The sequence below is a fragment of the Rattus norvegicus genome, chromosome 1, assembly GCF_021556685.1.
Source record: "Rattus norvegicus strain SHRSP/BbbUtx chromosome 1, alternate assembly SHRSP_T2T, whole genome shotgun sequence".
Classification (NCBI taxonomy): Eukaryota; Metazoa; Chordata; class Mammalia; order Rodentia; family Muridae; genus Rattus; species Rattus norvegicus.
In genome coordinates this window covers 107,144,485-107,156,186 of record NC_141534.1, presented here as the reverse complement: position 1 = coordinate 107,156,186, position 11,702 = coordinate 107,144,485, and the positions used below count along the sequence as shown (strand labels likewise).

At 49.6% G+C, this 11,702-nt stretch overlaps 1 protein-coding gene and 1 long non-coding RNA gene across 2 annotated transcripts; one reads left to right on the top strand and one right to left on the bottom strand.

Moving 5' to 3' along the window:
- Nucleotides 1-5,159: 5,159 nt before the first annotated feature.
- On the top strand, nucleotides 5,160-10,566 carry Bax (BCL2 associated X, apoptosis regulator). Its single transcript, NM_017059.2, is given in 6 exon segments — nucleotides 5,160-5,282; nucleotides 5,729-5,780; nucleotides 5,874-6,020; nucleotides 6,801-6,936; nucleotides 9,076-9,180; nucleotides 10,298-10,566. Coding segments are annotated over 6 exon segments (579 nt in total). The 5' UTR covers nucleotides 5,160-5,248; the 3' UTR covers nucleotides 10,403-10,566.
- On the bottom strand, nucleotides 7,030-11,158 carry LOC147996800 (uncharacterized). The gene is made up of 3 exons (XR_015651425.1): nucleotides 10,903-11,158; nucleotides 10,658-10,791; nucleotides 7,030-8,040 (listed from the first exon to the last, which is right to left on the bottom strand). It is a non-coding gene; the product is annotated as an uncharacterized LOC147996800 (long non-coding RNA).
- Between the last annotated feature and the right edge of the window lie 544 nt (nucleotides 11,159-11,702).

Below are 11,702 nucleotides of genomic sequence, written 5' to 3'. Positions count from 1 at the left end.
GGTGGATGTCTGGGCGTTTGAAGCCAGTCTGGTCTACAGAGGAAGTTCTAGGACAGCCAGGGCTACACAAAGAAACCCTGTCTCATATCTCAAACAACAAACAAATTGTGGGTGGGAGAGCTGGAGCTCCCAGCCTGTGTAAGTGCCCACAGCAGAAAGAGTGTGTGGGCCGCAGAGCCTAGACATTTTCCAATACCCTCTCAACTGGCTAATGTCCCCTTATCAGGAAGCAAGAGGCACTGAGTGTACTAAATCCTGCTTGGCAATGCTTCAGTGAGAAAATTTCAGCTTGAATAAAAGTACAGAGCTTTGGCCTGGAAAGATGTCTCAGCGGTTAAGAGCACTCACTGTTCTAATAGAGAACGCCATCAGTCTGGCTAACTCCAGTTCGGGAGACTCTGGCACCCTCTTCTGGCTTTCATGGGCACTGCACTCACGCGTACATGCCCATCAACTAAAGATAAAACAAACCGTTAACTAAAACCACGCCTTTCAATTCAATGTCTTGCCTTTTAACTTCTCTTATTATGGTGGCGAATAACCATTGTCTCCATGACAACTGTACTTTGGACTTCATATCTTCTTCCGGGTGAGGCGTGCGTGGCGTGCGTGGCAATGCGGTGCAATGCTAATTCAGTCAAGGCATCAAAATGGGAAACTTGGGGCTGAGATGAAGGTCAGAGCACCCACGGAGCCCCAGGTATGAGGACTGCCTCATAACCTTACAGACTATGCACAGAGGTATGTGCCTAAAGGCCTAGCACTTGGGCTGGAGAGATGGCTCAGTGGTTAAGAGCACTGACTGCTCTTCCAGAGGTCCTGAGTTCAATTCCCTGCAACCACATGGTGGCTCACAGAATCTGTAATGGGATCTGATGTCCTCTTCATGAAATAAATAAATCTTTTTTTTTCTTTTTTTTGGAGCTGGGGACCAAACCCAGGGCCTTGCGCTTGCTAGACAAGCACTCTACCACTGAGCTAAATCCCCAACCCCCGAAATAAATAAATCTTAAAAAAAATAGATCTTTAAAATAAAAAGCCTCACACTTGGGAGGTGGAGAGCACGGGATCAGAGACTCAAATTTGATCTGCAATGTTAGGATATCTAATTTCTTCTTGGTTCTTTTCTTGTGCCCAACTACTTAACAAACAACGACCACCAGCAACCAACAACAACCCACCCCTCCTCTCCGGCCTCGAGCATTTATAGACCCCAGTTTTAGAGACAGGGTTTCTCTGTAACAGCCTGGCTATCCTAGAACTCACTATGGAGACCGGTCTGGCCTTGAACTCATAGAGATATGCCTCCCTCTGCCTCCCGAGTGCTGGAATTGAAGGCCTGCACCACCATGCCTGGCTAGGGAAAAAGTATTAAGGAAAGAAAGTCTAGATTAGGTTGACTTGTAGGCGTGGTTGGGGGGATTATCTTTGTTGATTGAAGTGTCAAGATTCTGCCCACTGTGTATGGCCCCATTCCCTAGGGAGGGGCTTCTGGACTGTGTAAGAGTAGGGAAAATGAACTCGGCATAGACATGTACACATTCATCCACCATACTTTGCTATTGACTGTGGATGTAATGTGGCTGGGTCCCGCTGATGTGACTTTACTGTTCTGACTGTCCTTGAACTCACAGAGTTGGTCCTGCATATACCTCCTGAGTGCTAGGTTTAAAACCATGCACCACGATGCCCAGCTACATTGATTGCTTGATTTAAATTTTTGTTTATTCGTTTTTATTTCATGTGCATTTTTTGTCTTGCCTACATGCATGTCTGTGTGAGGGTGTCAGATCCTCTAGAACTGAAGTTACAGACGGCTGTGAGCTGCTATGTAAGTGCCAGGAAGTGAACCTGGGGCCACTGAAGAGCAGCCTGGCCATGTCTCCAGCCTCCTAGATTTATTTTTAATCCTATGAATGAGTGTGGGCATATGTGCAGGTATGTGTGTATGCACAGGTGCATGCAGTACTTGGAGAGGCCAAAAGACAGAGTTTGGTCCCTTGTAGCTGGAGTTAGAGGCAGTTAATTGTAAGCTGCTTAGCGTGAATGCTGGCAGGGGAATTTGGTCCTCTCTAGGAGCAGTGAGCACTCGTAACAGGCCATCTCTTTAGGGTTTCTTTGTCTTTTTGTTTGTTGAGATTGAATGTCATGTAATCCAGGCTGATCTCAAACTCTTTCTGTGTATCGGAACGCTTTATCTCTGTGCCTCCCCAACTCAACCACTGGGATTCGCTGTTGTGTCTTCATGTGTGGAGTACGCAATATTGGAGACCAAATCCAGGGACTTCTGCATGGTAGAAACTCTGCCAAGGGAGCTACAGCCACAGCCCAACAACCTGCTTGCTCTCTCTCTCTCTCTCTCTCTCTCTCTCTCTCTCTCTCTCTAAATTATTATTATTTTTTATTTTATGTAACCAGAAGAGAGCATCTGATCTCCTTACAGATGGTTGTGAGCCACCATGTGGTTGCTGAGAGTTGAACTCAGGACCTCTGGAAGAGCAGTCAGTGCTCTTAACCTCTGAGCCATCTCTACAGCCCAACAACCTGCTCTCTTAAAAAAAGAAAATAAGGGGTTGGGGATTTAGCTCAGTGGTAGAGCGCTTGCCTAGGAAGCGCAAGGCCCTGGGTTCGGTCCCCAGCTCCGAAAAAAAGAACCAAAAAAAAAAAAAAAAAAAAAAGAAAAGAAAAGAAAAAATAGAAACAGAAAGTTTCATCACTGGGCAAAGTGGTGCATGCCTTTAATCATAGCACTCCGGATGCAGAGAGCCCAACAGGGTTCCATGAGACCTTCTCTCGTTTGTAGACACTCCTCTTCCCATAGCCTCTTCACGTGACACTGGGGACCTACTTACCTTCTCCAGTATGTGAACCCAAGGGGAAGCAAATCCCAACTTTTCTTTTTACTTCAATTTTCATGTGAAACACCTCTCAGGCCCAGGGACAGACATGGCTTCTGAGACTTGAGTCTCAGAGGCAGTCACTGTCCCCTTCTGACACTCAGCCAGGCTGAATGATACATTTGGAGACAACCATGTGTCAGGCAGCGTGCTAGTTTCTAGGGAATGAGAACAAGCAAGTACAGTCTTCTTGGGAAGTCAAGGTAAGTGAGAGCCACCAACAATGAGCTAAAACACTGCACATGAAATTCATTACAGTGATGTGAACCATGATAAAACCCAACGCTTAAAAACAAAAAGAAAAGGGGTTGGGGATTTAGCTCAGTGGTAGAGCGCTTGCCTACCAAGCACAAGGCCCAGGGTTCGGTCCTCAGCTTCGGAAAAAAAAATACAAATAGTTAAAAAAAAAAAAAGATACAAATAGTTAAAGACAGAAAGAAGAGCTGCCCTCGGTGGCACACACCTTTACTCCCTGCACAGGAGCAGAGGCAGCAGATGGCAGATCTCTATGTTCCAGGCCAGCTTGGTCTACAGACTGAGATCCAGGAGAGCCAGGGCTACACAGAGAAGCTATTTCAAATAACAAACAAACACTCAGGGTGCTTTCAGGGCTTTTCAACAGAGGACTCAAGCCAAGAGACTTTCTGACTCCCAGAAACTCTACTCTTCCCTGCTCAACACTTCCCCCGGTCTTAGGTCTCAGCCACCCTCAGAAGACTCATAGACTCCTACTAGAATATTCCAGAATCTGTCCTGACCTGCTGCTACTTCACATTGTCCCTCTTTCTTCTCTTCTTCTTTTCTCCTCCTCCTTCTCTTCCTATTCTTTTTTCCTTCCTTCCTTCCTTCCTTCCTTCCTTCCTTCCTTCCTTCCTTCCTTCCTTCCTTCCTTCCTTTGAGACAGGGTTTCTCTAAGTAGCCATGGCTGTCGTGGATCTGGCTTTGTAGTCCAGATTGCCCTTAAACTCAGAGATCTACCTTCCTGCATCCTGAGAGCTGGGATTAAAAGTGTACACAACTACCACCCGACTCTTCTCCTCCTCCTCCTCCTCCTTTTCTTGAGGCTAAAGGTCTCTCTTGGTATCCTATGCTGGCTTCATAGGGCTTCCATGTTCCGGGATTACAGGTATGGGCCACAATACCAGGGTCTCCTTGCTCCTCTCATCTTCCTCTTTGTTTTATGCTTTGAGTGATGGTCTCAGTATCTAGTGTAATTGACCTGTCTCTTGCTATGTAGACTTGTTGTGTTTTATAAAAAAGAAATAGAGGCAGGATATGTTTTGGTAGAACATGGTATGGTGAGGTGGGAGGGGTGCCCCGGCAGGCCCATACTGAATCCCCCTGAAGTACCAGCCATGTAGTATGTAGTGCCAGATGTAGTACCACGTAGTGCCAAATGTAGTATGGAATAGAGTTTATTTAGGGCATGGGAAGTGGAGTTGGGAAGGGAGGAGGGGGGAAGGGGAGAGAAAAGGAGGGGAGAGGAGATGGCCAGGAACTCATGGAATGGGCTGGAGGGGTGCGGGGAAGAAGGGGCAGAAAGTAAGAGGATAAGAGAGTATGAGAGCTTGGACAGGGCAGATAGCCCCTTTTATAGTAGGTCAGGCATACTTGTCTGTTGCCAGGTAACTGTGTGTGTGTGGGGGAGACTAGAAGGAATGCTAAATAGCCTGGGTTGATCTTAATTTCAGAGACATCTGCTTGTTTGTAGCTCTGAAGGCTGGTATTAAAAGACATTGGAGCCACCACACACAGCCTGTTTTTGTTTTTTGAAATAGTTTCTTAGTAGTGCAGCTTGGACTCAAACTATGCAATCCAGGCTTGCCTCAAACTCCTTAGCAATCTTCTTGCTTCACTCTATCAGACCTATGGACCATCACTCTGGTCAAGTGTTTTGTTTTGTTATGTTTTTTTTCCAGATTGGGGCAATCTCGCTACAGTCCTGGCTGGCTTTGAGTTTGTGGCAGGCAATATTCCGTCCTGCCTCAGTCTCCCAATGCTGGGATGAGAAGCATATCCTAGGCAGGCTTTGAACTTGCGGCAATTCTGCTCTAACCTCCTTAGTACTCTCTACCATGAATCTAATGAAGGAGAAATAATAGAAAACAAAAACAAAAACAAAAACAAAAAACCAACCCTGGGAACCAGTCCAGGTTCGGGTAGCGCCGCGCATGCGTGAATTTAATGGCAGAGGCCCCGCCCCGAAAGCGCGCGACGATCACGTGACTAGTTCTGCGGGGCGGAGGCCATGTTGCGGGGCACCCACGTGAGGGCCGCACGTCTGCGGGGAGTCACGTGACCGGGGCGCGCCGCAGCCGCCGGGGCGCACCCGGCGAGAGGCAGCGGCAGTGATGGACGGGTCCGGGGATCATCTCGGAGGCGGCGGTGAGGCGGGAGGCGGAGAACTAGGCCGGGTCCAAGGACCCCAGGACCCCTCCGGCTGTGGGCTCGGGCGGGGGCTGGCTGGGGCGCGCGGATCCATTCCGACCGGCGCATCCGCACCCTGTGAGCGGACATCCGCGTGCGCGCCCCCGGGCAGGCCCGGGCTTGTCGCTGGCGCCACTTCCTGCTGGTGGCCTGGGATGGATCGGAAGGCCAGCGCCATCCCCCCAGCTGGGGGTCTGTTTGCTTTAGGGATTCCGCAGTCTGGGTTAGCAGAGGAGCTGGGATGCAGGTTGGGTCCCGCCCCCTGTCCATCAGAAGCAGTAGCCCTACTTGTCACTACTAGGGTCCCCAGCTCTGTCTCCCCTCAGGGTTATGAGCCTACTCAGCCCCCTGACTCTCCCTGGGACCCAGGAGTCCAGGCACCCCTTTCCTCCTCTCTCCACCAGGGCCCACCAGCTCTGAACAGATCATGAAGACAGGGGCCTTTTTGCTACAGGGGTGAGTGTGAGGCCCTATTGTGGTGGGATGGGCTTCAGGAACAACACTTGGTTCTCACTTTGTGCTCCTATCCCCGTGTCCATTCACATCTAGTTTCATCCAGGATCGAGCAGAGAGGATGGCTGGGGAGACACCTGAGCTGACCTTGGAGCAGCCGCCCCAGGACGCATCCACCAAGAAGCTGAGCGAGTGTCTCAGGCGAATTGGCGATGAACTGGACAACAACATGGAGCTGCAGAGGTGTGGTTCCTGGGACCTGGGGTACATCCAGGGGTTTCCTGTCACCTCAAGAACTCAGGCACTGGGCTAGCACTCTTGTCCTCCCAAGGGACTAGGTGTCCTCCACTCAACTCAGATAGTCTGTGCTGGGAATAGAACCCAGGGCCTGTTTACATGGTAGGCCAGCCCTTTACCCTTGAGCTGCACTCCTAGCCCCGTGCTTAGTGGTGTTAAGAAAGTTTTGTCTTCTGAGCCGTGCCTTCGGCCTCTTGCTGGTGGATGTTCGGCAGGTGCTCTGCAGTTCAGCCATACCTCCAAGCTGTGCTCACAGCCCCTCACTGGGGACGGCTAGGTGAAGCTCTACCTTTGAGCCACTCACTAGTAGATGCTGTGCAAAATACTGTACCATAAAGCCATGTCTCCAGCCCCTCGCTGGTGCCTGCAGGTGCTCTACCACTGAGCCATGCCTTTGGTACCCCAACATAGTCAGGAGCTTGACCATGAAGTCATACCTCAAGCCCCTCAGAGTAGGTTTTCCATTGCTGAGCCATGACCCGGGCGTGGATACTTAGGAAAGCACGTTTCTGCGAAGTTAAGCCCCTAGTCCACACAGTCCCCAGGACCCTGCGTTTCCAATCCAGATACCATTTATTTTCTTCGCTTTCTTATGTGTGTGTCTTGTGCCCTTTCCAGTTCGATAGCCTTTGTTTTAGCTTGGGTTGGTCTTTGTTTTCCTCAGTCTGGGGGAAATGTGGGAGCTCCCATACTGGTACTCAGCATCTGTTCATCCCTTTCCTGTAGGATGATTGCTGATGTGGATACAGACTCCCCCCGAGAGGTCTTCTTCCGTGTGGCAGCTGACATGTTTGCAGACGGCAACTTCAACTGGGGCCGGGTGGTTGCCCTTTTCTACTTTGCTAGCAAACTGGTGCTCAAGGTGGGTAGCCACAGTGTTGTAAGCCTAGAGGTGCACCCCTCTCCTGTCTGTGAGGATCTGGGGGTGGCGAGGTCCAGGGAATGGAGAGAGATGGCTGTGTAGTAAATGTCTATACCTTCATTTATTCATTCAACAAATGTATTGGCCCTAATGTGCAATGGGCTGTCTCCAGCACCTGACCTCTGCTTCAAGCAGAGCAGGCTAGCCCTTCCATGATGAAGTTCTGGTTGGCAGAGAGTTGTAAGGTAGACTATTGAGACGGATCAGAGAAGTCTAGAAAGATTTCACATGGGCTGAAGGGATGGCTCAGTGTTAAGAGCACTGGCTGCTCTTCCAGAGGTCCTGAGTTCAATTCCCAGCAACCACATGGTGGCTCACAACCATCTGTAGTGGGATCTGATGCCCTCTTCTGGTGTGTCTGAAGACAGTTACAGTGTACTCATATTAAATAAATAAATAAATCTTTTTGAAAAAAAAGTAAGATCTCTCAATGTAGGCGGGCTTAAAACTGATCTGGTGGCACAATGCCTATGATTCTGGTACTCTTGAGGCTGAGGTAGGAGAATCAGGAGTTGAAGGTTAAGAGCAGTTAAATGCGGAGTTTCAGGCTATCCTGGACTACCTAAGACCTAGGTTGTTTTTCTTAAACCAACAGAAATGGGCATGGCAATAGGTGTGGTAGAACCGCTGAGTGTTGAGCATAGCATGTATGAGCCTTAGGTTCTGTCTCCCACCACCATGCACACAAATACACAAGAGGGGCTGGGCCTGTAGCTCAGGAGACAGAGTGCTTGGCTAGCATGTGCAGTAGCCCCAGGTTCAGTACCACATAAACTAGCTGTGGTTGGGGCATGCCTGCAGTTCTAGCACTTGAAGGTGGAAGTAGAAGGATCACAAGTTCAAGATCATCTTTAGATATGGAGCAAGTTCAAGACCAGGCTGTGGTGGGTATGTTAGGGAGGAGCAGATACACTTGTTATCGTGAGTGCTGCTGTCACTTTTGGGACACTCTTGATCATCCTCCATGCTGTCCCCCATCTCCTTGATGTGGTTTCATGCCAGAGCTGATGGTCTTCAGTACTGGAAGCAAAAGGATAGCGGTTCCTACAGAATGCAGGCCAGGGAGAGAGCACTGTTTCAGTCAAGAGGTCAAGTCCTGAGTCTGCCAGGAGGTGGTCTTACCCGGTCTAGAAAACCACTCTAGAAAGTGACTTAGGGCCCTAGCTTTGAGTGAGAATGTCTGGATTAAGGCTTGTTCAGGCAGAGCTAGTCTGTATTAGAGAGTGACAGATATGAAGGAAGAGGTGGATTGCCTGCCCTGGTGCCGCTGTGCACATAGTCCCAGGTACGCTGATGACTGAGGCAAGAGAATCACTTTAGACGTCTGATGTAGATGTGGGCAGTGCTAGGCCACTGCAGCTCAAAACAACAGAACGGGGAGGTGGTCGTCAAACGGGCCTTGGGGGCTTTCAGGCCTTTCCAGATTGCCAGATGTTCCTAGGGACCCAGAATTACAGCTAGGTCCCCTTAGAGTCCTGGAACTCCATACTCTTGTCCTTCCAAAGGAACTAGGTGTCTGGGCCAGGAGTAGTAGTACTGAACTTTAATCCTAGCACTTCGGGCAGAGACAGTTGAATCTGAGTTCTAAGTCAGTTTGGTCTTCAGAGAGTTCAGGACAGCTAGGGCTATATAGAGAAATCTTGTTTCCAAAAATAAATTGATGATCCATAGATAGACAAATAGATTGATAGATAAATAAATAGATAGATTGATAGATCGATCGATTGATCCAACCAGCTAAAACTAGGTGTCAGTCCTGGCAGTCAACAGTACTCCTAGCTCTCTTCCTGGTGTTTGGTTTTGGAGCTGGGGGTGGAACCCAGGGGCACACAGAGGCTAGACCATCGCCTACTACTGAGCCTTACCTCTGAGCCTTTTGGTTTTTACCTAGAGGGCGCTGAGGAGTCAGGGTTCCTGAGCAGGTAAGTGAAGCTTCTAGTTTGTAATTAATGGCGCTGACTTAAACCACAGGGGAGAGACTGCTTAGTAAAGGCAGAGGACTGAAAGCAAAGGTTTAAGGTCACCTCTGGGCAGTGGGGTAAGATTCAGCCCCCAGTGTAACCTTCCTGCTCCCCGCAGGCCCTGTGCACTAAAGTGCCCGAGCTGATCAGAACCATCATGGGCTGGACACTGGACTTCCTCCGGGAGCGGCTGCTTGTCTGGATCCAAGACCAGGGTGGCTGGGTGAGACCTCTCAGGCCTAGCTGTACTTGAGATCAGTGGTTCCCATCCTTCCTGGGGCTACAACCCCTTAATACAGTTCCCCCTTGGCACCCCCTCCCCCCCGGCCATGAAGTTATTTCATTGCTGCTTCCTAACTGCAACTTTGCTGCTGTTATGAATCTAATGTAAATATTTGATATGTAACCCCTGTGGGGTCATGAACTACAGGTTGAGAGCCACTTTTTCAGACTAAGGGTCACCACAGAGGTGTCCCAGGTATTCAAGTAATGATCTAAGGTGCGTGACCTTAGGTGTACCCGCTTGGTGCCTCTGGTACCCACTGACTTCTCTGAGGCCTGACTTGATTGGTGCCTTCCTTTCTGGAATCTCAGGTGCACTGGTGATTTGATGCCCGGGTTCTTGTGTTTCTCATCTATTTATTTACTTAGTGAGATGGTCTTAGGTATCTGAGGCTGTCCTCAGGCTCGCTCTGTAGCTGAAGACGCCCTTGAGAGACTGAGCCCCTGCATCCACATGTCTGTCTATGAGCTGTTGGGATGGCCCCAGGCCTTCCACACGCAAGCACTCTGCAGCTGAGCTGCAGCCTTTGTCCTCTTTTTTTTTTTTTTTTTTTTTAATTGTGACAGCGTCATACATACATGGCTGGTCTGGAAGTTACTATGTAGCCCATACTGGTCCAAACCTGTGATCTCCAGTCTTACCTTCTGAAATGCTGGGATTACAGTGTGAGCCGTCCCTTCCAGATTATAATCGTGGTTTTATTTGTTTTGTTTTCCCATTTTGGGATCATGAGTTGAGTGAGGTACTTTTTACATTTATTTATTTTGTGTGTGTGTGGGTGCATGGGTGTCGGAGGATAATTATTTGCAGTAGTCTGTTCTCTCCTATCCTGTTGGTTCTAGAGATGGAATTTTCTGGCAACAAGCACCTTCCGTCCATGAGCTATCTTGCTAGCCCTAAGTTTTGTATTTTGAGTGAGGGTCTCAAGAGGCTTACCAGGTTGGCATTAGATTTACAACCCTCCTTCCTAGGGTTCCTGGAGCTCCTTAGCATCCCTGCATGTGAAGTCTCTTCCCCTGCAGTCTGTATTGAAGTAACACCATGTCTCTGTTCTCAGGATGGCCTCCTTTCCTACTTCGGGACCCCCACATGGCAGACAGTGACCATCTTTGTGGCTGGAGTCCTCACTGCCTCACTCACCATCTGGAAGAAGATGGGCTGAGGCTTCCTGCTGCCTTGGACTGTGTCTTTTCTTCATAAATTATGACATTTTTCCTGGGATGAATGGGGAACGGGGAAAGGCATTTTTCTTACTTTTGTAATTATTGGGAGGGGTGGGAATGGTGGCCTGGGGGAGGTGCCAATAAACCTCAGGTCCACTTTGGATGATATGGTCCAGTGTCCACACAGCTGGCAGCAAGCACAGGCACCAGGCCCACCTTCCACTGAGGCATGCAGACAGGGACCCACAACATACCTCTCCATAGACACACGGCAGCTGCAGGGCTGTCCTTAGCCCTGGGGACAGGATTCTGGAATTCCAGAGATCCTGCTGATTCTGAAAGAACAGAATGGAGGGAGGGAGGAGGCCACAGGAACTGGAGCAGACTCCTAGACGATGATTACCAGAGGCACCAGAGGTGAAGAGGAAGACATTTTAAGGGGACTTGGTCTTTGTTCCACCCTCACCCCCCACCTCCAGCCTATGAGACTGCCACCCACATTTGTGCACCCCTCTTCTCTCTGTATCCTTGTCCTCTATGAGTTCCGGGTTTTGTCTCTTCCCACCTTTACAGCTTTGTCCAGGCCTGTGGGTTGGAGGCCAAAGGTCAGGTTCTGAAGCACTGTAGTTAATGAGTAACTCTGGCCCCCAAATCAACAGGGCACCGCAGACATCAAGTCAGGAGAAAGATATGTATAGGACAGCCACTCCAGGGCCATACAACAGCCTGACCACACTGAGGGAAAGGGAGGGAGTAGGGAAAAACAGACCACAACCCCCTCAGAGCAAGGGGACTGCAAGCTGTCAGCCTGGGTGTGGCCTGTGTCCCGCCCCACAACCACCACCAAGCTGAGCTCAGCGTGACTCAGCAGTGTTGGCCTTGCTGCCCCTAACACTAAGGTCCTCAGCAGCACATTCTGGCCTAGCAGGGCTCCCTTGACCAATCTTCACTGTTTCTTCCATTAGCTCCCCTTCCATGGTGGGGGCAGATCTCCCTTTGCCCTCCTCTCAAAGTTAGGCCCTGGTATAAGCCTGTCCTGCCCACAAATCCACTTGGACCTTGAATCCATCAACTGTTGTGGAGAAGGCTAACCGTCTGTATCTGTACCTGGGTCCTGAGTTATTGTTCTCCCTAAAAAGAGCAAGCTGCAAGGAAGCTACTGGACCAATCTCCAGGAAAGACAGCGTAGAAATTCTCCAAAGTGCTACTATGCATATCTCTATTCCTAGAAAAACAGGTCCACTGACAGGCTCAGACAGGCTGACCAGAACTCCAAAGTACTGCCTGGGCCTCCACGTG